The 25,814-nt window shown below is 40.1% G+C and overlaps 1 protein-coding gene across 1 annotated transcript in view; it reads left to right on the top strand.

Moving 5' to 3' along the window:
- il13ra2 (interleukin 13 receptor, alpha 2) overlaps window positions 1–25,814 on the top strand; it is a 60,517-nt gene that overhangs the window by 21,027 nt on the left and 13,676 nt on the right. Inside the window, exons 2-7 of the mRNA XM_028815628.2 lie at window positions 1,158–1,309; window positions 1,864–2,015; window positions 9,258–9,411; window positions 14,629–14,752; window positions 22,243–22,427; window positions 22,997–23,139. Coding sequence (XP_028671461.2) covers window positions 1,189–1,309; window positions 1,864–2,015; window positions 9,258–9,411; window positions 14,629–14,752; window positions 22,243–22,427; window positions 22,997–23,139 — 879 coding nt within the window. The 5' untranslated portion in view covers window positions 1,158–1,188. The remainder of the gene's footprint in view (window positions 1–1,157; window positions 1,310–1,863; window positions 2,016–9,257; window positions 9,412–14,628; window positions 14,753–22,242; window positions 22,428–22,996; window positions 23,140–25,814) is intronic.

The following is a 25,814-nucleotide window of genomic DNA, read 5'->3' as shown; positions in this document are numbered from 1 at the left end:
ATTAGGTTCCTATACTCCTCCTCCTGCCCACTCCTGATGCAGCCTACGATAGCAGTGTCGTCAGCGAACTTTTGTACGTGGCAGGACTCTGAGTTGTATTGGAAGTCCGATGTATATAGGCTTAACAGGACCAGAGAAAGTACAGTCCCCTGCGGCGCTCCTGTGCTGCTGACCACAATGTCAGACCTGCAGTTCCCAAGACTCACATACTGAGTCTGTCTGTAAGATAGTTAACGATCCATACCACTAGGTATGAATCTACTCCCATCTCTGTCAGCTTGTCCCTAAGGAGCAGAGGTTGGATGATGTTGAAGGCGCTAGAGAAGTCCAGAAACATAATTCTTACAGCACCACTGCCTCTGTCCAAGTGGGAGAGGGATCGGTGTAGCATGTAGATGATGACATCCTCCGCTCCCACCTTCTCCTGGTATGTGAACTGCAGAGGGTCAAGGGCATGGCGGACCTGTGGCCTCAGATGGTGAAGCAGCAGCCGCTCCATGGTCTTCATCACGTGACGTCAGAGCGACAGGCCAAAAGGATGATGCTTATCTTATTTGAACATGTCAAGCTACATGTTTTTTGTTGTGTTCACTGCATCGGAAGAGCAACATTGAGTCAAGGGTCAGAAAATAAGCTTTCTGACGATTAGCTGATTGTCAGCAACTTGATTATGACAAGAAAGGCCGTCCACTAAATTGAGCAGAAAGATGGAAAAGACATGACAGAGTTTCAGTGGAACTAAGAATTAATCCATAGAGGGTTGTAGAGAACAGTAAAAGTCAGCAGTATTTGGATATAGAGTTCAATCAGCTGGGTTTGTAATGTGATAATGTGGCAAAGTGGAGGATGAGGAAACTCCACACACAATCATGGTCTCATGCATATTTTAACATATTATTATATTATTGCTTTGTCATAACCAATATTTAAATATTGTGCTTAAAGCTGGTTTCAAACAGGGCTGTAAATTTCAATGTTTCTAACTTGTTCTCATTTTTCTTTCAATGTGACACATCTTCTGTATACTGTAGCAAGAACTGTAACTTTAAGAACTGTAAAGATACAGATTGTTCTAGTTTATTAACTAATAAATATTGAAGGTACAGCTATGTACTGACTTAATGTCACTATCATGTTCTTTTGATTTTACCATGAAGTTAAACAGTCAAAGTGCCCGTCTTTAGTGGTATGGACCTGAAAACTGACCTGAGGCTTTGTTCGCTGCTTCCATTGTTCTTTGTCCATTGGACAGCCTGCAGTGCAGATGCTTCTTTAGAAACCAATCACATTACAAATTTTCTCTTGGAAGGTATGTAAAATTTAATTAGTGTGACTTTGATTGATCTTTCAATAACTCTTTACTTCAGAATCTGCACTTAATGATTTGCTCTGTATGTGTTATAAGAGGAGGAAAGTATGCCATATTTAGGTATTTAGTTAGAGTACCAGGTGAGCACTAGCTTTGTTGTTTGTAGTTAAGCAGAATATAAAGAAACACATGAACTCTTCTGATCTTCTACTCCCTCTTCACTATTCCACCTGTATTTTTTTCAGAAATATAATATTTGAAAGATGTTTGATAGTCCCCGTAATTCAGACATTGTTCTGATGCATGCCACAATGTGAATTACAAACTAATGGCCAGTATAGCTGCTATTAAAGGAAACAAAAACATTTCAGTATTTATTTACAGGGATTACTTATCAATACTCTTTAAAGTAACTGACATGATGCTGTTTGTGTCTGTAATATTTTACTTACTCAATGTATTCATTTACTTATTTAAACCACCCCCAGCCTTTCTCTGTAGGTCAATATAAGTGTGTACCCTTTAGTATTCAAGTTTTCCTCTTTCTTTTTTAGTTGGCCCACCACAGAATTTACAGATAATTGACCATGGTCATCTTGGAGAACTTCACATACAATGGCAGGCACCAATTTTCTTCAAGACTGAAGATGAGTGTCTGCTCTGGTATGGGCTACATTACTATAGTCCAGATCAAAAACGATGGAAGGTAATTGGAAAACAATGGAGGGCATTCTCTGAGTCTTATTCTGTAAACAGATGGTCTTAAGGCTTATTTTATTACTTACTGGGTTTACTGGATTTATTATTAAATTATTTTTGTCTACATCCCTATAAATTGTTCATACTCAATTTTATTTGTGTTTGTAACCTCTACAACCCCCCCCCCCCCCCCCCCCCCCCCCCCCCCCCCCCCCTGCTTTGTTTAATTCAGTGTGCAGGGCCCTGAGTTCTTTAATATGGTGTTGCCACCTCCAATATTTATATTTACAATACCTGTAACTTACTTACCCCTCCTTACCTACTTTGAAATATTTAACCTATTAAAGCATAGCACAATCACAATTTACTTCAAACATACAAAAATAAAAAAACTTTATTTTTACTTAAATTCTCAAAATAACAGCAATAAGATACCCTGAAAAACTCACCTGAATAACTTTACATAAATGCTTAAAATAACAGCAATAGATTCTCTGGCATGGCTGCCTTTCTCTCTCTCTCTCCCTGACACTTTTTTTCTCATCTCTTCTCTCTCACCCTTTTTTATTCGTCTAATCCCATTCCTGTAACTGTTCTACGCAGCCTGTGCATAGACCAACCAGAGGACATTAGCTGCTATCATGCTAGGCTTTACTCCATCTGTGCTGTTTAAATTCACTACTCTTTACCAGTCTTATTCTGTTTTATTGAATTAGCTGTATTAAAACAAATCACATTTTGTATTTTTTTCCAAAACCTACCCAGGTTACATGTTTATTTATTTATTTTTCCTGGTCATCTGTTTTTAATGTGTGTGACAAACTGCTGAAGATGTTTAACTGTACATTTCTGCCAGTGGACTATTTTGTGCTCTGGTCTCTTCTGAATAAACCAACAAGGAAAGTCAGATGTATTACAAGACTGACCCTGGACTCAGTAAAAACACTCATACAAAACAGGATGATGGTTAAAGTACAACATGAAAAGACAAATTAACATTTATGCATTCTTGAAAAAAACATCCATCCATCCATCCATCCATCCATATTTTAGATATTTTACAATGTATTTTGAGATATCTCTGAATGTTAATCTGGTTTGGCATAGTAGAGGCCATCATGACTAATGCTGCCCATCCTCACCTTTCAGTATTATCGGCATTACTGTGGTTTGTCCATCAGACTATATAAATCATCTACCCATAATGCCCATCTTCATCATAATTGATTATATTTAACACACGGGTATAGAGACATTATTTCATCATAATCATTATAGAATGTTGACAGTTCTGGATCTTGCACTTTTGTAATAGTTTGTCATTTTTTTTAATGTTTTGAACAGTTTTATACTGTATGACTTTTTGTTGTTGGACATAGTGAATGGCCTTTTAGAGATCAATAAAGTGTTAACTGTCTCTCTCTCCATCCACTAAGAAATGTTTTTAATGCAGTGCTTAGACTGAAGCATGGTAAAGCCTATCCTGGCAACAGCAGGCACAAGCCAGAAACCACAAAACACCAGTCCATTGCAGGGCACACCTATGCATTCACCCAGACAATTGGACTCACTATGATATTTAGGTTTGTTTAATTCTTTGTTTGCCTTCGAGTTTATTGACTAAGAATTTATCCTTTCATCTCCTGAATGTTTATTCAGATTTTTCAGCCCAAATTTCACTCTAGAAGAACAAAATGTTGATGCGATAACATCACATAATTAAATAAAAAATAACATCAATTATACTACCAAACCAAATAAAAAACAAAGGTGTTCTCATTGACAATTCTTATTCAGCAAACAACTTGACTTCAGCTTCATTCAGTCACCAGTATGGCACATAACAACATATGACATTTGATAAATGAGAGGAGACAATTTACTCCCATCAGGCTTGTCTGGTTTGCTGATAGCTAACTTATCTCAATATCTCACCGTGGTACTTTTTAAAAGATGTCAATATTTCAGCTTTAACTACATTTATGTGTGTTTAAGAGTCAGATGAATATTTTAGTGAAGAAGTGTTTCCTGGCTTCTGTCCTAAATGTAGTCTTAATGTCTACTGGTGTCCTTGAGTACTGCTGCTCGGCTAATGTTATCGTTGCTTTTTGAGAATTTTGAAGACCTTGATTGGATTGCCGACCTTCTCTGCCAAAAGTTAAAGGGTTTAGTTTCCTGAGCTTAGCACAGTGAGATGTGTCTGTTAATCTTATGACATACTTAGTTGCGCTTCTGTGCACAGATTCCATTCTGTTATGCATTTTTTCTAGAATGGTGACCAGAACTGCACACAGGACTTCAGATGTGGTCTAAGTAAAGCAATAAAGAGTGTGAAAATAACCTTGATTTATATTCTACAGCTTATACTACAGCAACATTATGTTTCCCTTTATAATTGCTTTTGCACTTTGCCCAGATAATGACAATGGATCAAAGTAAATACCTAGAGTTTGATTCCTGTAAGATATAGATATTATGTCTGTGTTTGCTTGTTACTCAAAATGACATCAGTTTCTTTAATATTTTCTTTCTTCGTTCTGCCATCCGTAGGAGTCGCAATCAAGTTACCTCACTGTAAGGCATCTCAAATGGGACACAAGTCACACACCCTTTTTTAATAACATGAGTATAGCTTGAACTCTTATATAAAAAAATATAAATTCAGTTCAGTATAATCTATAGCTCTCTATTATAAAAAAAATCTTGAAAGGAGACGAGACACGATTTTCTCAGAGAAACACTTTCATGTCCTGCAACACGAGTCTTTGTGCCAAGAGATTTAACCACGCCCGGGGCTGTCTTGAGATGAGACATGACTTTTTGAGAGACTTTTTGGTATTAAGTTCCGTGAGACGGAGACTTTTAACATGAGATTCTTTCAAGTCACACAAAACTTACAACCTTTGGAAGCAAGTCCCACAAGACGGTGGCTTTTGCCATTAGATTCTTTCAAGTCACGCCCTACTTACAACCATTTTGAAACGAGACCACAGTCATCTAACCTCTCAGTTGTGTGAATGCTTTTGTCAGACACATTTACTTTGCTCTCGGCTCTTATGAATTTTATCAGGACAATAATTGTATACATTCTAGACACGTCAACGACTAAGCAAAGAAGAAAGAGCAGTGACAAACATTTGAAAAAGTTGGGTAATTTATTACAGATAAAGAAACTAAATTCACTCACGGACAGTTATATGTTGCGTTGTCACGATGTAAGTCCAAACACAGAATCAAAATTCAATACGATCTTGAAGAAAAGTTAATTCCAAATATTGCTTTTATTGAAGTTTTAAAGTAAAAGTGAAAATAATGCATATGTAACAATTCCTATTAAAATAACAATCTCTTACAATTGTATATTCGGTTAACCAAACCCAGTGGTGGGCGAGCAAAGCGAGCAGGGGGCAGAGCCCCCTAGTATTAGTCATAAAATATTTTAACAAACACTGTTCTCAACACTAATTTATTCTGTTCAAATTTTATTAACCTAGCAGAACACCACTGTTAGAATACTAATGAATACTTGTTTTCTTTCACTTCTATGAGTTACTTTTCAATATTAAATTAATGCAAAATGACATTTAAGAAATAGGTTATAATGAATATTTTAAACAAATTAAATCAAGTACATTTGGATTTAAGACAGTAATATGAAACACAATTACTATAATTCATAGTCTTTCTCCAAGTATCTAGGTTTCACTGAAACTCGACCTCATCTTGTTGTGACTGTTGGAGATGTTGGTTATTTCAGATCATGGTTTAATTTTTTTTCCATTATGATGTAAATTAAAAGAATGCTCACCAACTGTGCTATCTGGTGAACATGACAGTGGCGCACACACACGCACACACATATACTCTGTGACAAAATTAACATTGGCACTATGTTGGCATTTTGTTGGCTTTGGCATCATTCTATTGCATCAGTATAACTTTCCACCTGACCGCACAACAAAAGAATTTGGTGTTTCATGATTTGAATGAACCATTCTTCTTATCGGTGGCGCAGTGGTAGCGCTGCTGCCTCGCAGTTAGGAGACCCGGGTTCGCTTCCTGGGTCCTCCCTGTGTGGAGTTTGCATGTTCTCCCTGTGTCTGTGTGGGTTTCCTCTGCGTGCTCCGGTTTCCTCCCACAGTCCAAAGACATGCAGGTTAGGTGGATTGGCGAATCTAAATTGGCCCTAGTGTGTGTTTGTGTGTGTCCTGCGGTGGGTTGGCACCCTGCCCAGGATTGGTTCCTGCCCTGTGTTGGCTGGGATTGGCTCCAGCAGACCCCCGTGACCCTGTAGTTAGGATTCAGCGGGTTGGAAAATGGATGGATGGATTCTTCTTATCCATTCTCTCCTTCCACTTTGATTGGCAGACTGAACGTGACAGTATCATTGACTTTAACTTTCAGTTGCCTCTGGTAAGCTGTTTCTGAACTAAATCACTGTCTCAAGGCTTCAGGAGTTCTGCTGTGGTAGGCAACTTTATTTGAGAAGTGTTGAGCTGGTGAAAGCCCAATATTCGAGAAGTGCTTTGTAACAGTCTTTTGGCTTATAAAATAAATTCTGAGCTTGAGCATTGGATTGAACTTAATATGGGCTACCACTTTGTTTGCATGAATCCATATTGCTTTGTAAAACCATGGAATTGTGTACACACAAACTGTTGGCTATAATCCATTACAAGCTCATATGGTAATCCTTATCTAACAAACTGACTTTTGAAACAATGAATTACTTCTTTGGGAGACTGACTGTCCAGGTTATTTATCTCTGACCACTTAGAATAGTAATCCACTTCGAATTGGATAGTGATTTGACTTCAACTCAAATATGTTTGCAGCAATCTTTGACCAGGGTCTGTCTGCAAGTTTAACCAGAGTCATTGGTTCTTTTGGATTTCCCCACTGAACTTCAGCACATACAGTGTACTTCAGACCTTTTCCTGTACTTGTGTAGCTATAGTGGGCCAACACATGATTTTCTGTGCTCGGCTTTTGCATTTAACTACACCTAGGCAAGATTCATGAATGAGTTCTAGCATATAATGGCCTTTGTATAGAAGTCAGTCTATACATGCTATTTCACACCTTTGTGAACAGTCCTCTCTGATCTCTGCTGGTAAGGTTTGTTTAGTGTCTGGCAAGTCATCAACTACTAAACCCTGTAGTTCTTATGGTTCAGTGTCTTGAGTTGTCTCTCTTTGGAGTTGTGAATATCTGTCTGGTGAAACAGGTCAGTGTGCCTTTAGGTGGAGTATGTTTACATCTGCTTCTGGCATTAGTGTTTCTGCCATCTCAGGTAAGTTACACCTGCTCAGATGATCTGAAATCCACATCAGTGTTCCAGATTTGTAATTTCACATCCAAATCATATTTCTGTAGTTCCAGCAGTAGATGCTGCAGGTGCATTGAATGGTGGTGTGTGCATTGAATGGTGCTGTGTGCAATGGGTTATTGAAGATAGACTGAAGCGGCTTATAAATATTTTCTACATCCACCTTGCAACCATACACATACTAATGAAATTTTGTGCACCCAAATACCACAGCTAATTTCTCCTTTTACAATACAATACAATACAATACAATACAATACAATACAATACAGTTTATTTTTGTATAGCCCAAAATCACACAGGAAGTGCCGCAATGGGCTTTAACAGGCCCTGCCTCTTGACAGCCCCCCAGCCTTGACTCTCTAAGAAGACAAGGAAAAACTCCCAAAAAAAATGGAAGAAACCTTGGGAAAGGCAGTTCAAAGAAAGACCCCTTTCCAGGTAGGTTGGGCGTGCAGTGGGTGTCAAAAGAAGGGGGTCAATACAATACAATACAATACACAGAACAGAACAAATCCTCAATAAAAAAAAAAAATTTTTTTAGAAGTACGGAGCAGAATTTAACAGTAGATGATATCACATAATAAGATTTAGATAATTTTAGACTCCTGGAGACCTCATCCATCAAGCTGCCTCCCCAATTTGGCCATTCCACTATTGAAACAGTGTTGGGCCAGCCAATCCAATGAAAGGACCCCTCTTTCTCATGATTCCTGCGATCCTCCATCAGGGATGACTTTACCTTAGGCAGGCAAAACAACTTGACAGGTGGGCCGTGGCACCAAGTGCCACATTTGAGAACCGAGAAGAAAAACAGAATAGGTTTGTGCATAGTTCGCTGTGATTATATTAATACACTTGATGCATAGGCAACAGTTTTTTTTCCTGCAGGACTTCCCCCAGGCCTTTAAAACTTACATCCACCAATAATGTTAGCAGCAAATTAGGGTCATTAACTCTTATCACTGGAGCTTCTGTAGCGATTTTCTTTAGGCTCTAAACACTGTCTTCTTCATTGCCCCAAGGCTATTCCTATATAAATAAAATGTAGTATTATTATTATTATTATTATTTTTATTATTATTATCTTTCTGTGTGAGCTTTCTTAAGGGAGCACTGACATTAGACATATTTGGAAGAAACTTTACCAAGTGCTGAATAAATCTCAGTTGTTTATTTGTTGATTGATATATGGCTTCAACAGGTCTAATTTTCTGTGGGTCTGGTTTTAGACCTTGGAGATTTGCCACCAACAGTCTTGGTGGAGCAGTGTCGCTTGCTTAAAATGCCTGTGGCAACCCATTCTGACACTCTTCGCAAACCATACACGACTCTTTCCCATTGAATACAATGGTGATCCACAACTCTGTGCAATACAAAAGCAGGCAACCCATGAGACCCACAGAGTAAAAACCTAAAGCTTGCATGTAGTATTTTAAATTGTGTTTTACAAGTGTTCACCCAGTTTCGAAGATTGTTGAGGTCTTTTTGAACTGTTTTTATACCTACCTCAGCATTCTGCCTCATTCCTAGTTTAAAATTATCTGATCTAAAGTTTACCAGCTATATTAGTATTAGTATCGCTAATATCAATTACAAAGAGATTACTAAATCCAAGGTGGAATTTTCTTGATATTGTCATTCATGATTTATCTGTCTCTGGGTTAACTGATTCTTTCACAACATCTAGCTTGTTTTCAGCAGCTGCCATTAGAGGACAGACTTCAAGAGTCAGCTCCATATGTGAACTCCCTTTTACAGTATGTTCCTGTCATGAAGATGTAGCCTGAAGCAGTGTGGGTGTCTGACTCACTGGGACTTCTGGGGGGTGCTCACCTGCAAGGCTCACTCAGTGCTGAGGTTCAATGTGCCAGCATAGTGGCATTCTCACCTGTAACTGTGTTACAATCTGTTTTCTAGAGAGTGACAACGAAACTCTTAAAGTTTATTGTACACTTTAATCTGGAGAAAGAAGTGAAGGCGAAAGTTCAAAGCATTTTGACTGGCAAATGCGTAAATGGCACAGAATTAAGAAGTGTTTGGGTTGAAACAGCTCTTCATCCTTCCTTACAAGGTATGTGAAAAGAATGTGATCGGATAGGATATTCTGCCATTTTAATATTAATAAAAACATTTGTTAATAGTATTATTTGAAAAGTAAAATGTATCTTTATCTCAAATCCTACTTCTGGCACCCTTGAAAATTCTGTTCAGGTTACTGCTGCCATGGAGCACCTTGGGATGCCCTTCGTTTGATGTTGGCACACACATTTGCTGTGCTTTCTGTATAGTAGAGAGCGTCATTGGTGTGCTGTTACCAGGATGTTCGCATTCCAAATAATTAGACAGACCAAATCTCGGAATGTGTAGGAAGCTGGCCCATCAACCTGGCAGATAATTTAGTTACTGTAACTGTACTGTTAAATAAAAAAGTATAAAATCACTTGTAGTATTGCATATCACAATTCAGTTTTCAACATGATTTTAGTCTACTAATTAAGCAAGATATAGAGGCTTTTTAAATGTTTGAATGATACTGTATGATGTAAAGAGTCCTCTAGAAGCCTCCCAAACCTGATTTTCCTGCATACTGAGAATTTCAGGCCTGTTATGTTCCCATATGAGGGTTCACAAAAAGACCTTGGAATTTATTATTTAATGGCTTGCAAGGAGTTAGTAGAAACACAAGGCAGGGGATAGGACCAATGAGGTACTAGATATACAGGCGCCATTCTGTGTCATCCTGTCAGTGTACGTGCTCTGGATTCCCTGGAATGGCAAGATCCAGGGGCAGAAAACAGACTTCTTCTTAGCTTTGAGTGGCGCATGATCAGAGAAGAGTAGTTACAGGCTTGCTGTCCCTCAAACAGAATGCTTAAATGTTCAAAGCACCGGGATCTGCCAGAAACAGTTTTAACCTGCTGTCTTAGACACCAGTCATGGACCTGGAGCGTGGTAGCAAGTGTTCCCAAGACGATGTTTAAAGACACCTCACAGATAGAGGAATATTATCCTTGCAGTTTAAAGGACAGTGGTTGGGAAAACCTCATTAGTTTGATGGTGGTATCCCTCGGTTAATAGACAAGAGGTAATGAATGTGCTTAGCCCAGGGCCATGAGCGAATGGACAAGCCACACTACATGTAGCCAAGGGCCTATCCTGTATAGTCAAGCCCAGAATGGCTTGAAGTATTTGTGATTGCCTCTGTTCTTTGCTTTTCTCCTTGTACAACCTTTGCCATTACTGTTTATTCTCTTTTTTGAGCACTTTGGCTTTCTTGGCAATATTTTTGGTTGATGTGATCCTTTGCCCTCCTTGACAAGTTGTTTTTTTTTAGTTTAACCAATAGCAAAACTAATTACAGGTTAAGTTGCTAGAATATGGCAATCTATTCTGCCACACAATGTGAAAATGATAGCAATTACCTTGTTATCAATAAAAATTCAAAACACTACTTGTTGTTATCTGAGAAAATATTTAACCAATGGTTTTGTACAAAATGTTGATGAAGCAAGTTTAGTTTTAGATTATATGAAAATTTTTCTTGCTTCAAAAGAATACCTGCAAAAACATAGCAACTGGTGAACCCCTTAAGGCCATGTCACAATACACACGTTTCCAGTGATTTTCAGTCGTAGCCTTCGTTTACATAAACTTACGGTCCGAAGGCAGTCAGCGTTGCTGTCCCATGAAGTCCAGTGGCATAATGTCACATGCTCAGCAACTCACTCCTACTAGTGTGCCACTCAAACAGTTTTGATTTTGTCTTTAGTCATATGGGTGTCTCTGTGTGCATGAAAGTAGACAAGCAGTGACTACTCATCGAGAAGTGCAATGCATAAAATGCGAGCAATAAGAAGCATGGGGGTTTTGAACGTCACAAACAGAAGAGATGCTCGTCTCTCTGATGTCTTTTGTTTTACATACCACAAGAGAAAGGAAAAAAGGGGGGATGGGATTGTACCTGTTAAGCCTTCAGACAGCGTGGACTCCGTCAGGCACCACATTATTGGCTGTCACAAAAAAGGGCAAGCACCATGACTGTGGTAGAAGGTCAGCATCCATCCATCCATTCTCTTCCGCTTATCCGAGGTCGGGTCGCGGGGTCAGCAGCTTGAGCAGAGATGCCCAGACTTCCCTCTCCCCGGCCACTTCTTCTAGCTCTTCTGGGAGAATCCCGAGGCGTTCCCAGGCCAGCCGGGAGACATAGTCCCTCCAGCGTGCCCTGGGTCTTCCCCGGGGCCTCCTCCCGGTTGGACTTGCCCGGAACACCTCACCAGGGAGGCGTCCAGGAGGCATCCTGATCAGATGCCCGAGCCACCTCATCTGACTCCTCTCGATGTGGAGGAGCAATGGCTCTACTCTGAGCCCCTCCCGGATGACTGAGCTTCTCACCCTATCTTTAAGGGAAAGCCCAGACACTCTGTGGAGGAAACTCATTTCAGCCGCTTGTATTCGCGATCTCGTTCTTTCGGTCACTACCCATAGCTCACAACCATAGGTGAGGGTAGAAACATAGACCAACTGGTAAATTGAGAGCTTTGCCTTACGGCTCAGCTCCTTTTTCACCACGACAGACCGATGCAGAGCCCGCATCACTGCAGACGCCGCACTGATCCGCCTGTCAATCTCACACTCAATTCTTCCCTCACTCGTGAACAAGACCCCGAGATACTTGAACTCCTCCACTTGGGGCAGGATCTCGCTCCCAACCCTGAGAGGGCACTCCACCCTTTTCTGGCTGAGGACCATGGTCTCGGATTTGGAGGTGCTGTTTCCCATCCCAGCCGCTTCACACTCAGCTGCGAACCGATCCAGAGAGAGCTGAAGATCACGGCCTGATGAAGCAAACAGGACAACATCATCTGCAAAAAGCAGTGACCCAATCCTGAGTACACCAAACCTGACCCCCTCAACACCCTGGCTGCGCTTAGAAATTCTGTCCATAAAAGTTATGAACAGAATCGGTGACAAAGGGCAGCCCTTGCGGAGTCCAACTCTCACTGGAAACGGGTTCGACTTACTGCCGGCAATGCGGACCAAGCTCTGGCACTGGTTGTACAGGGACCGAACAGCCCTTATCAGGTGGTCCTGTACCCCATACTCCCGGAGCACCCCCCACAGGATTCCCCGAGGGACACAGTTGAACGCCTTTTCCAAGTCCACAAAACACATGTAGACTGGTTGGGCAAACTCCCATGCACCCTCCAGGACCCTGCTAAGGGTGTAGAGCTGGTCCACTGTTCCGTGACCAGGACGAAAACCACACTGTCTATTGGGTTCGACGATCCGATAGACCCTCCTCTCCAGGTCCCCCGAATAGACTTTTCCAGGGAGGCTGAGGAGTGTGATCCCTCTGTAGTTGGAACACACCCTCCGGCCCCCCTTCTTAAAGAGGAGAACCACCACCCCGGTCTGCCAATCCAGAGGCACTGTCCCCGATGTCCATGTGATGTTGCAGAGACAGTCCAAGACAGTCCTACAACATCCAGAGCCTTGAGGAACTTCGGGAGTATCTTATCCACCCCCGGGGCCCTGCTACCAAGGAGTTTTTTGACCACCTCGGTGACCTCTGTCCCAGAAATAGGGAAGACCACCTCCAAGTCCGCAGGCTCTGCTTCCTCATTGGAAGGCATGTTAGTGGGATTGAGGAGGTCTTCGAAGTACTCCCCCCACCGACCCACAATGTCCCAAGTCGAGGTCAGCAGCGCACCATCCCCACCATATACAGTGTTGACACTGCACTGCTTCCCCCTCCTGAGACTCCGGATGGTGGACCAGAATTTCCTCAAAGCCGTCCGCCACCGAAGCCGCATTCCGCTTGGCCTGCCGGTACCTATTAGCTGCCTCCAGAGTCCCACAGGACAAAAGGGTCATGTAGGACTCCTTCTTCAGCTTGATGGCATCCTTCACCGCCGGTGTCCACCAACGGGTTCGGGGATTGCCGCCACGACAGGCACCAACCACCTTACGGCCACAGCAAGGTCAGCCGCCTCAACAATAGAGGCACGGAACATGGCCCATTCAGACTCAATGTCCCCCGCCTCCCTCAGGATGTGGTCGAAGTTCTGCCAGAGGTGGGAGTTGAAGCTACTTCTGACAGGGGACTCTGCCAGACGTTCCCAGCAGACCCTCACAACACATTTGGGCCTACCAGGCCTGACCGGCATCCTCCCCCACCATTGAAGCCAACTCACCACCATGTGATGATCAGTTGACAGCTCTGCCCCTCTCTTCACCCGAGTGTCCAAGACATGTGGCCACAAATCCGACGACACGACCACAAAGTCAATCATCAAACTGAGGCCTAGGGTGTCCTGGTGCCAAGTGCACATATGAACACCCCTACGCTTGAACATGGTGTTTGTTATGGACAATCCGTGATGAGCACAGAAGTCCAATAACAAAACACAGATTGGGAGGGCCATTCCTCCCAATCACGCCCTTCCAGGTCTCACTGTCATTGCCCACATGAGCATTGAAGTCTCGCAGCAGTACGAGGGAGTCCCCAGAAGGTATGCCTTCTAGCACCCCCTCCAGGGACTCCAAAAAAGGTGGGTACTCCAAACTGCTGTTTGGCGCATACGCGCAAACAACAGTTAGGACCCTAGTCGAGATGTAGTAAACCCCAATGAACAGGCTCCAAGTCGGGGGGCAATAAGTATGCCCACACCCGCTCGGCGCCTCTCACCGGGGGCAATGTTGTAGCTAAATGTGACATGGCCAGCGATTTTCAATCATTTAAGTGACATGATCCGGCAATGAGAATAGTAACTGCAGACAGCAAATTTGACATATTGCCCCAACTAGAAGTCATGTAATGTGACATCAGCATTAAAGACAGAGTTGACAGAAATCCTTTAGTTATATCGTAGAATCTCTAAACACAATAAATCATTTTACTGTGAAAGATACGGATTCACATATAACTGACTGATTAAGATGATGATCACTTGTTGGCATTTTCTTGTACTTGGAAGATGCATAAGCTTGAAATGGTCAGAAACGACAGGTCTGACTTCTGTGCCATCCTTTGTTTTCTTCTCACTTTTTTGCACTGAGGTTGAGAGAGAGCTAAAACTGACCTAGTTGTAATGGTTAATCATGTCTTTGTTTAAAATGTTTCATGCTCCAAAAATTCCTTACATGTAAATGACTTTATTTAATAATCCTTATAAATTGTTAATGCCAATAAAGCTTTTAGACAGTCATTTTTTGAAAAAACTGTTCACATGTATAACTCGTGTTTTATTATGCATTCTCAATGGTGACTGTCAAATCTCTTTTACAGGGAATGTTGATTCCAAAATTAAAAATATGTCTTGCTTTTACTATAATCGGGAACGCCTTGAATGCAGGTGGCAGAAAGGGAATAAAGTCCCCAGTCATGGTTATAATTATTACTTGTACTACTGGTAAGTCTTTGTCTCGTGATGTAAGTTCTGGGTCCAAAATGAAGCTATGTCTACTGCTGTCTACTGAAAATGCTTGCTGGTGATCCCCACCCCAATGACAACCCTGTTTCCCAGACATGCCATGCACCCGTGAAATCTGAGTTGGTGGGCTGTTCTCATTGTGATGCTAAATCGATCATCTCACCTGCATGTTATGTCTTCTGTCTCATGGCTCACTATGTTTCACAGCAGTTCAATGTGCACTCTTCTCTAAGCCAGCGTTTCTCAGTTTCATTCCTGGTGGCCCAACAATGTCCGCAGGCTTTCAGACCCAGACATTTTTTTTTCTTTTAACTGTTTTCCTATATTAATTAAGCAATCTGCCACTGCCAGGTTTGTTTTTGTACCAATCTAGAAATTTCAAACTGGTTACACTGAATGTTTAATGAATGAGGCAGAGATTTATAAGAATTCTATTTTGTTTTGCAGTATTTTGCTGTTTATGCTATTATTTACTAATAAGCACACAAGTGGTAACACTTAAATGGCTGCCCTTTAGCAGTCAATGTTCCATGTTTTGGTCTTTGGTATACTTGTAATTAATTGTCAGTATGTGGATACTTTATTAATTTCTCATAAATGTAAATCTAGCTATAATGCACTTTCCTGAGTGCAAAATGAGAAGAAATAAAAAAGAATAACTTAACAATGAGATCACTAAAAGGTAAAAATATTTTAAAACTGGTGGGATGAAAAACCTGCAGCCACATAGGCTCCCGGACTGAACTTGAGAACCACTGCTCTAATAACACCATGTTGCAAAAGTACCAACTGTTTACATAAGAATGCCTGTTCTTCCCCTTCTTATAAACAGCATTGTCCTCAAATCTGGTTCCCCACACTCATGATAAAGCCTCCACTGTCCTCTGTATTTACGATAGAGCTTTATCGTTTGAGGGCCATGATTCCCTGATGGTAGGAATGCAACATCTGCTTTACCATATGAGCATAACCCATCAAATTTTACAGTACCTCTGTCGTGGTATAATAAATCATCTCACATTATAAATTTTTTTACAACATTCACACACATATTTTTGTGCAATTATGGGAAAATGAAGTCCTGAAGGGAACATACAGTGGATATAAAATATATGAATCCCCTCGGGTTTTTCAAATTCTGCTCTGTTGCAACAGAGAATCTTAACTTATTTTGCTTGGGATTTTTCTACTGATTGATAAACAAACTCTGTAAGGTTAGACCAAAATCAAAATTTTGCAGCAATATATTAAATAGTTACAAATAAAAACTGGTAAATTAGCGATTCTATAACTTTTCAGTCTCTTTCCTGTCGCCAACTTGATGCATCATTTATTTTTAGAAGGCATAAAATTACTTGAGTAGACTGAATTACGTGTTGTTTAGAAACATCCTTTGAGTCTAGGTTAAATGTCATAGGTTGTTAATGTAGCTCCTGACAATAACTATTTCATCAAGACAAAGGAACATACAGTTAAAATGTGAGCAAGGTTATTGAAAAGCACCAACCAGATAAACTGTGAAATCAAATCTCAGAGGCTTTACAAAACTTCCAATCCGCAGCAAAATTAAAAAGGAACTAAGAAAAGAAAATATAACAGTGAATTTGTGAAAAACAGAATGTCCTTCAAAATGGTGTCCATGGTTGGAAAGAACACTTGTTAGATAGGTCAGCTACAGACCCATGATATTGCTAAAGGAATGGCAGCCCTTCAAGGCTGACAAACTCTTCTGCAAGAGGTCAACTAAGAAAGACTCATCTTCAAGGAGACCAATGACCTAAAACATTCTGCCAGAGTGCAGTGAATTAAAAGAGTCAAAGTTTTGGAATGGAATTGACTATAGTCCAAAGTAGTAATTGCTTTACGACAATATCCAACTTGAGGAAGCATGAATAGTAAAACCTTAACATATGATTTCTACTCATAACATTTACAGAGGTGCCTTTACCAAATATTGACTAAAATGGTGAACAGTAATGGAGTGCTGTGGAACTAAACCATATTTTACAGCAGCTCTATTAGCTACATCACCTGAGGGAACATTTGGGAGGTCCCATCCTGCTTGGCTTTGGACTAAATACTGTAGAAAACAATTAACATTACAACAGCAACATTTATTAATTTAACACATTTTCATATAAGCAATATAGCCCAAAGTGCTCTACAAGGTGACAAAAAGATAGTTCTATTAAATGAAAATCAAAAAAGATTATGCAATAATATTAAAGAATAAGTAAAAGAGGAAAAAGGTAAGGTCAGAGGGTCTGGATAACAGAAAAAAAACAAAAACTCCACTTTGGCTGGAGAAAAACATAACATCTTCAGGGGTTCCACGGCCAAAAAGACTGTCCTTCCACCATCTGGGCATTCTATGCAACATAAGTGGTCATAAATTATTTGTTTTCAGGCTTCACATGATAGTAATCTGTGGTGGACTGGCGCCCTGCCCGGGACTTGTTCCTGCCTTGCGCCCTGTGTTGGCTGGGATTGGCTCCAGCAGACCCCCATGACCCTGTGTTAGAATATAGCGGGTTGGATAGTGACTGACTGACTGACATGATAGTAACTGATGATGTTGGTCTTGTGGAACAGCTGGGACACCGTGTTAGTACAGATTAGTACAGTAAAGTAATGGAAAAAGGGAGCAGTACCATACAAAAACTAGTAAGAATGGTCTCAGGAATGAGGCTTCAAACAGGCCAAGATGGTAAAAAATATCAAGCATTATATTATATATATAACATTAATTAAAAAAGCCACTGCTAACTATGGAGATGCAATGGTTACCCCGCTGACCCAAATCACCACAAGACCGGGTTGTAATCATGGACTGGTCGATGGCCATATAGAACTCCCATGATCTATGTGTGGCTGTTCAATGTCATCAGTATCTTTATTATTATTTATATCTCTAAACTAAAATCCTTTCAATCACAGAAGGACTTGGAAACAGTCATTCATGCCTTTACTACATCTCGACTAGATTATTGTAATTCCTTATATGTGGGTGTGCCAAAATCAGCTCTGTCGCACCTTCAGATTGTTCAGAACACGGCAGCTAGATATTTGATTGGATCAAGAAAAAAGGGATCATATCTCCCCCATTTTAGCCTCTCTCCACTGGCTACCAGTGAAGTGTAGCATTGATTTTAAAATCTTGTTGTTTGTTTTTAAAGCCTTGCATGATTCTTGTAAGTCTAAGCATTATCCTTTGATGAAGGCTCCTGGTAGGGGCTAAAAGCTCAGGAATAAAAACTACTTTATGATACGTGATTCATTTTCTCCCTTTGTGAATCTCCAGCTGCTTATATATATATATAAAATCCAACATCTGTATGTCTGTCCGCTTTTCATGAGAGAACTATTTAACAGATTTAAATTGGATTTTTTTCTATAATTTGCTTGAACATTCCAGTTGATTTTGCGACTTCTTTCATTGTGCTAAATATTATTGCAGCACCAATTTATCTGTGCAAATCCGAGAGACGAGCTGCAGGCTGAGGGGAGGGGGAAGCAGGACCTCAGAAGTAGGGAGCCAAACAGGGCCATTCTAACTCACGCACCAGCCTCCATTCGAGTCACTGTACCTCTAACCACGTGTTGGAGCGTACCTGTTTGTTCAGCAGACATTATCATCTAGAACTTGTTAAAGAATAGTGTTTGATATTTTTAAGAGGGTACATGCTCATTGGCAGAGATATCACGGCCACCTGCTCTTCTCCACACTCGGGGGATGCTCTGTCATCAGAGCTGAATATAGTTACATGCAGTGGTAACGTTAGATTTTGGAGCGTACCTACATTCCGCCTGGCCAGAGATTCCTTGCCAACTTTTTACATTTTTGATAAAGAGATCTTAGCTACATTTGCGCCCCGATAACAAAACCAAAAATATTGTATATCAAGAGAACCTCGCATACGAAAGCTGTCAGCATAAATTCTTTTCAATACAAATTATTAGTTTTTTTCTTTTTTGTTTTTTTTATTGATTTTTAAAGTTTCTCCTGTTTCACTACTACGCGGGCAGAGCCGCGGGAGACAGCTAGTATAAATATATTATCATAACACACAAAGTAAATTATCATAACTTATGTCGTATGCATTATAAAATCATTCTGTAAAGAACATTATGAAGCAGTCATATCAGTCATTATCCAACCTGCTATATCCTAACACAGGGTCACGGGAGTCTGCTGGAGCCAATCCCAGCTTACACAGGGCGCAAGGCAGGAACAAACCCACGGGCAGGGTGCCAGCCCACCGCAGATTATGAAGAATGATTAAATAAATTTATAATAGTTTATTCATTTTTAATTAATTAATTAATTCATTAATTTGTTCTTGATTCTTTCAACTCTCAGTGTTAGGCAGTTTTTGAATGACAAATTCCCTGACAGATACAATTATTCACCAGATAAGAGCCCATTAGAGTTCTTTTATAATAGGGACATATAAAGACTCAGGTTTATTCAACTAAACCAGGTAGTTTAGATGAATAACTACTTTGATTTGGGCTATTAATGAAAATCAACTGCAAATCATATTTGTAGAGTTTCAGAATTGCACTACAATAGGTTTAAGTAATCATAACAAACATTTTGAAAATTAAAGATCTTAAGAATACATCTGTGTAAAAATGCAAATGTAATGCATTTTTTCACTTACACTTTTTACAGATTCATTTTATTATGTATAGAGCTGAAGTTATGTTTATTTAAAACTGCACAAGACTGTGCATATATATATATATATATATATATATATATATATATATATATATATATATATAGTGGGATATGACCCGGACACAGACAGTCGGAGAGCATTTTAAAGTTCACCACACGTTTATTATACACTACTATTTACACTTATCGTGAGCACAACCCAGTGCCTCGACACCAGTCTCCCCTTCAGTCCTTGGCCGCACAACACAATGCCTTCAGTCTCTCAGGTCCACCTCCACTCCTCTCCTCCGAGCTTCGTCCTACTCCTCCCGACTCTTGCCATTGACTGGAGGGAGGTGGCCCCTTTTATACACCCCAGATGGACCCCAGGTGCATCCTGAGGAGCTTCTGTAGCCACACCCCTGTGTGGTGGAAGCTCTGGCGGTGTATCCGGAAGTCCTCCGGGTGTCCCCAATCCTCTTCCCCCCAGCACTTCTGGGTGTGGCGGAAGTGCTAAGGTCCAGGGCCCCCAAGGCATCAGGGCGTCCCCTGGCGGTGACCACGGGCCCCTACACGGTAGAGCTTCCATGCTCTGTACCCATGGCCCCCAAGGCAACCAGGGCGGATGCCCCCTCGTGTTCTGGAGGAGTCACAAGCCCTCCTCCGGTCCTCCTGGGCATCCCGGCCGGGCATGAACCCCAGCCGGGTGCCACAAGATATATATATATATATATATATATATATATATATATATATATATATATATATATATATATATATATATATATATATATTGTGGAATGGGAGACCCGGACACAGACAGGCAGACACGTTTGAGTCCATCTCCACACGTTTATTTACACAACTACTATATACAAGTCAATAAGTGCACCTTACTGCAATTCCCCACAGTCCCAAAGTCCAGGCTTCCTTCAGCCTCTTCTCTTCTCTTCCACACACTATACAATGGGCCTCTCTTCGCCCACCTTCTTCTCCGAACTTGTCCGCCTCCTCACCCGACTCCATCCTTGATTGTCAGGAGGCGGACCTTTAAATAGGCAGCTGATTGCCGACCACACCCAGCCACCTGTGTCAATATATATATATATATATATATATATATATATATATATATATATATATATATATATATATATAATGTTTGCATGGCCGAAAAAGAAAAGTTGGTGTTTAAATTTAAATAAGCAAATATTTAAGAGGCAGTGATTGGATATTTATTACAGTGATTAATATGTTTCAGCTGGCAATAACTCCTTTAACTTTAACTAATGAAGTTCTACAACTTCTCATTTCTTAAATAACCATGTCTATAGATGTTACTGTCTTTCAGAAGGGGCAACATAGATTGGCTTGTGTTTGATGAAAGTAATAGAATTGGAATAAAAAATGTCCAACACATTATTAAAACTTGGAAGGATAGTGGTAAACTGTCAGCTCTACAGTAGAAATGCATTTCGAAAATACTTTAATGGTCATGACCGGAGATCACTTAAACACTTGGTGAAGTCAAGTCATACAAAATCAACAGCAGAACTCACAGCTATGTTTAATAGTGAAAGTAGGAGCATTTCTACTGTATATACATAATGTAACAAGAACCTAAAGTATTGGAACTAAGCAACCGTATGGCAACAAGAAAACCATTTGTTGATCTGGCTAATCAGCTAAAGGGAAAAATTATTGCAGTTGACTCGGAAGAATAAAGATGGGGCTGTGGAGCAATCTAAATAGGTCATGTGGTCTGATGAGTCCAGATTTACCCTTTTCCAAACCAATGAGTGCAGGAAAAAGCACACAAAGCAATGACCCATCATGCATAGTGCTTACTGTACAAGCCTGTAGGGGAGATTTTATGACCTTGGGTTTCTTCAATCGATTTGTTCTACTGTAGATTCAGCAATGTTATGCATCAATAAAATTAAGTCAGCTGAGTACCTGAATCTACTCAATGACCAGACTATTTTGTCAATGTATTTTTTTCTTTCTTGATGGCACAGGAACATTTCAGAATAACAATGCCAAGATTATTAAGGATCAAATTGTGAAAGACTGGTTCAGGAAGCGTGAAGATTTATTTTTACACACAAACTGGCCACCATAAAATGCTAACCTTAACCCAATTGGAAGTCTTTGGAATGTGGTGGAGTAGCCTTTATGGACTGAAGTAAGGATCTCGGTAAAAAATGAATGCAAATCTGGACAAAAACAAATGCTGAGACACTGCATAAGTTTCCCAAAGCGATGCTATGACGAATGTGCACTGTATTTCTAACGAAATATTAAAGTGTACGACTTATTTCTTGGCCAGCCACTTTATCATTTTATGAACCAAAAGCAAGCTGAATTTTCCCAGTATGGGACAGTTACCTGGAGCACTTTTCAAAACACAAACTACTGAAACTAACAAGTAATTGTCTTGGCAGGATGTTGGTGACTTTTGCCACCTCAGTCATTCTTACTGCTTAGTACAGTTAGACTTGTCACATATGTTGTTCACATGCAATCCTGAGTATCATGCCTTAAAAAAAGATCATGAAAGAATGAGAAATGCCCAACAAAGATCAAAAGGTCACTCATTTGAATGACGATGATGTGATTGCTTTATAAAAGTTGACCTAATGAAGTGGTAATGAAGTGTGTGAATATTGCATTGCTATTTTTCCCTAGGACACTCTCCAGAGTAAGTGTTACAAAAGTTAAGTAGATAAGTACATGGATAGATTTTCATTTTTGTTGCTTTGAAGTGTATGATAAATTGTCCAACGTTTATTTGTACTTTTTGTAGGCACAAGAAAATGGATCATGCATTGGAATGTAGTAACTATATAAAATCTGATGGGTATAACATAGGCTGCAACTTTGCTGGTGCTTACCTCATTGAGTTCACTGACTTGAATATATGTGTTAATGGTTCGTCCTCACATGGAAACATGAGAGCTGCATATTTCACATATGAACTTCAGAATATAGGTAAAGAGGACTTAATTCTCTTTTTTTGTCTCTTTCTGCTTTTAACCTTTTTTAGAGGACCTTTCTTAGGTATTAGCTCCAACAGACAAGAAGCCTTTAAGTTGATACCAGTAACGGTGTGATCCAGGACGTGGTGGTACAGTAATCACTCCTTTTGACTCCTTGATCACTATCTGAGTGGAGTTTGCACTACATTCCTGTGTCCATGTTATTAATTGTTACTCCATTTTCCTTCCATTTGTGAAATCATGCAGATGTTGTTAAATGGCAATGCTAACTTCATCCAGTTTAAAAAAGTTAGGGTGCGTGTGTGAGAGTCATGATCCTTGGAGATTTTCTGTGTATTTAAGACAAGTAAGAAAGCCCATTGTTATCAGGTTAAAATACCAAGAAGCTTCTTTTAGTTTTATTTATCCTGTCAAACGATGAGTTCGAAATTATGTATTTATAATAAGATAATTTGAAAATTGAAAAAGAGACTAAGGATTAAAAAAGAACTTCCAAGTGTCAGTTGGAGATCATCAAATCCAGGAAAATAAATAATAATAATATTTTTTTTTTTATTCTAGTTAAAGTGGACATGATAGATAAATTGAATTTAACTTTAGAAAATAAAAGAATACACCTGGAATGGAGTGTGGCTTCCTTCAAAATCCCACATCATTGTTTGGAATATGAAGTTCAATACATGAAAAACACAAAAGAATGGAAGGTATGTGCCTTGTGCTAAAATCTGTTAAAAAAGAACATTTGGCTAATGTATCGTAGAATGATTTTCTTAAAATTGTAAGATAACCTTCCCACATAAACACTGGAAGGCAGATAGCAGACAAACAATTGGATATGGAGCTGTAAAGCAATGAAACACCGTCCCCTGTGAACTGCAAATTATGTAGTGGTGTTTAGAAGAGGTAGTCAATGACTGCTTTGAGGGTGGGGGGTCATAAACACATTGTTCATTACTTCTGCCACTCATATAACATGCAGGCAGGTAAACATGTCCATTTACTACACTTTCATCAGAAGTGTTCCTGATTTATTATTATTCTTTTATTTTTGTTTGAAACTTGTTCCCCATTTTTAATAGGTGTCTTTGCATTGTGAATACCGGCCTCGACCACGAACAGACACCAAGACAGCTATGTCCGAAATACACTCTTTTATTGTGTTTCCTCCTTCCAGTACAACACAATGCACAAATCACTCACAGTCCTTATTATTTTCTTCTCCTGCCGCCTCCACTCCTCTCTCGTCAAGCTCCGTCATGCTACCTCCCAACTCCGGCTCTCGGAATGGAGTGAGGCGGCCCTTTTTAAACAGTACCCGAATGTGCTCCAGGTGCTTCCTGACGAGCTTCCTGCAACACTTCCTGTTGTGGCGGAAGTGCTGCAGTCCATATTCCTGGAACGTTTGGGCACCCCCTGCACCCCAGGGCGGTAGCCCTCTCATGTCCCGGAGGAGGTATTAGCGCTTCTTCCACGTCTCAGGCATCCCGACTGTGCAGCCAACTATCACAACATACTGTATAATGTGAAATGCACGTACTACGATAGCCATGATTATCTGTCTGTCCATCTGTCTGTCCGCAGGAAACAACTTAGCGCAAACTGGACCAATTTTGTTGAAATTTGGCAAACTTAATCTGCAAGAAAATTTGGCAGGACAGCTACATTTTTGTTGAGATATCTTGAAAGCATTTTTGACATTTCAAAATCTCCAATTGAAAACCACTGGTGCATTTTCTAACTTTGAAACATTCTGCATGACTTCATCTATATATTAGTTTACTGTTTCAGTTTTACTTTGACAGCGGTTACTTCAATGTGTATATTTTTGTACATATATATAAATTTATTTACTTGTTCAGGGCGGCACGGTGGCGCAGTGGTAGCGCTGCTGCCTTGCAGTTAGGAGACCCGGGTTCGCTTCCCGGGTCCTCCCTGCGTGGAGTTTGCATGTTCTCCCCGTGTCTGTGTGGGTTTCCTCCGGGCACTCTGGTTTCCTCCCACAGTCCAAAGACATGCAGGTTAGGTGGATTGGTGATTCTAAATTGGCCCTAGTGTGTGCTTGGTGTGTGGGTGTGTTTGTGTGTGTCCTGCGGTGGGTTGGCACCCTGCCCAGGATTGGTTCCCTGCCTTGTGCCCTGTGTTGGCTGGGATTGGCTCCAGCAGACCCCCGTGACCCTGTATTCGGATTCAGCGGGTTGGAAAATGGGTGGATGGATGGATATTTACTTGTTCGACAGCCGATCCTGACAGCAAAACGGGAATACCTGCAGTTGTTCATGCTGAAGCAAATATATCTCACTGCGGGACAGGGGATGGGGTAGGGTCCGATGTAGGAGACAACTGAGTATTAGCATATAAGTAACATACAACGTTAGATGTGTATTTATTTATTCAGTTTGCTAACAATAATATTCGTTATTAATTCAGCACGGTATTGATATTTTTATTTATCACTATACAAAGTGATTACCATCTCCCACTGTACTTGAATGCATGGGTAGATCTTTTAATATACTAATAGTCTGGCTTCAGCCTCCACACAATCCCGTGCTCATCTCATCTCAGTGGCTGCACGGCATCTTACGCAGGTCACCTGTCCTGCTCTTTGAAATCGAACTTGGATTATTAACATGATGTTTATGTCTGTAAAAGTAAAAAATAAAAGAAAATTAACTTATGTAGAAATGTATGATAAAAAGCTTTGGGACAATTTATACTGCAGTGATTAAATGTGTACTCAGTATTTCTGTTGCTCTAAAAACAACCTGATGGACGCATTATCATTAATTGGCAAAGCGTCACAATGATCCACTGTCTATTATGATCAGGGGCAGCCAACAATTTTACCTTGAGACTTTAGCACTGATTTTAAATCTCCATCATGTACATTTTTGAAAAATATTATGTTTAAGAAATTTTTACTACAATTAGTCACAGACCCTCCACATCCAGCAACAACTAACAAAGCACTTTCATTTTTTTATCACTTGAATTGGAACCTTTTGCCTATGAAAACAATTTCAGCCACATAATATTGTGAAATTATATAAAAAAACATTATTTATGCACACTACTAGTGCATGTACTTATATTCTGTTATCATTAATATTTTTGAATGTGATTCTCTGTTAGATAAATAGGTCATAAACACAATGATGATAACAAACTATTTGACGAAGTGAGTAGAAAATTAAAAAAATACTCTAACTATCCAACCCACTGACCAAGTCTCCAAAAGCAGCTGAATGTTATGCCATATTTGCTTTTTATTTATTTATTAATTTATTTATTTATTTTTTGGTGGATAATGCGGGTTTAGAAATTGAATTGATAGATATATAATCAACACTTGTTAAGAAATTAGTGTACATTAATTCTT

Source organism: Erpetoichthys calabaricus, chromosome 12, assembly GCF_900747795.2.
Source record: "Erpetoichthys calabaricus chromosome 12, fErpCal1.3, whole genome shotgun sequence".
In the NCBI taxonomy this organism is placed as follows: Eukaryota; Metazoa; Chordata; class Cladistia; order Polypteriformes; family Polypteridae; genus Erpetoichthys; species Erpetoichthys calabaricus.
This window is presented reverse-complemented; position numbering and strand designations above follow the sequence as displayed.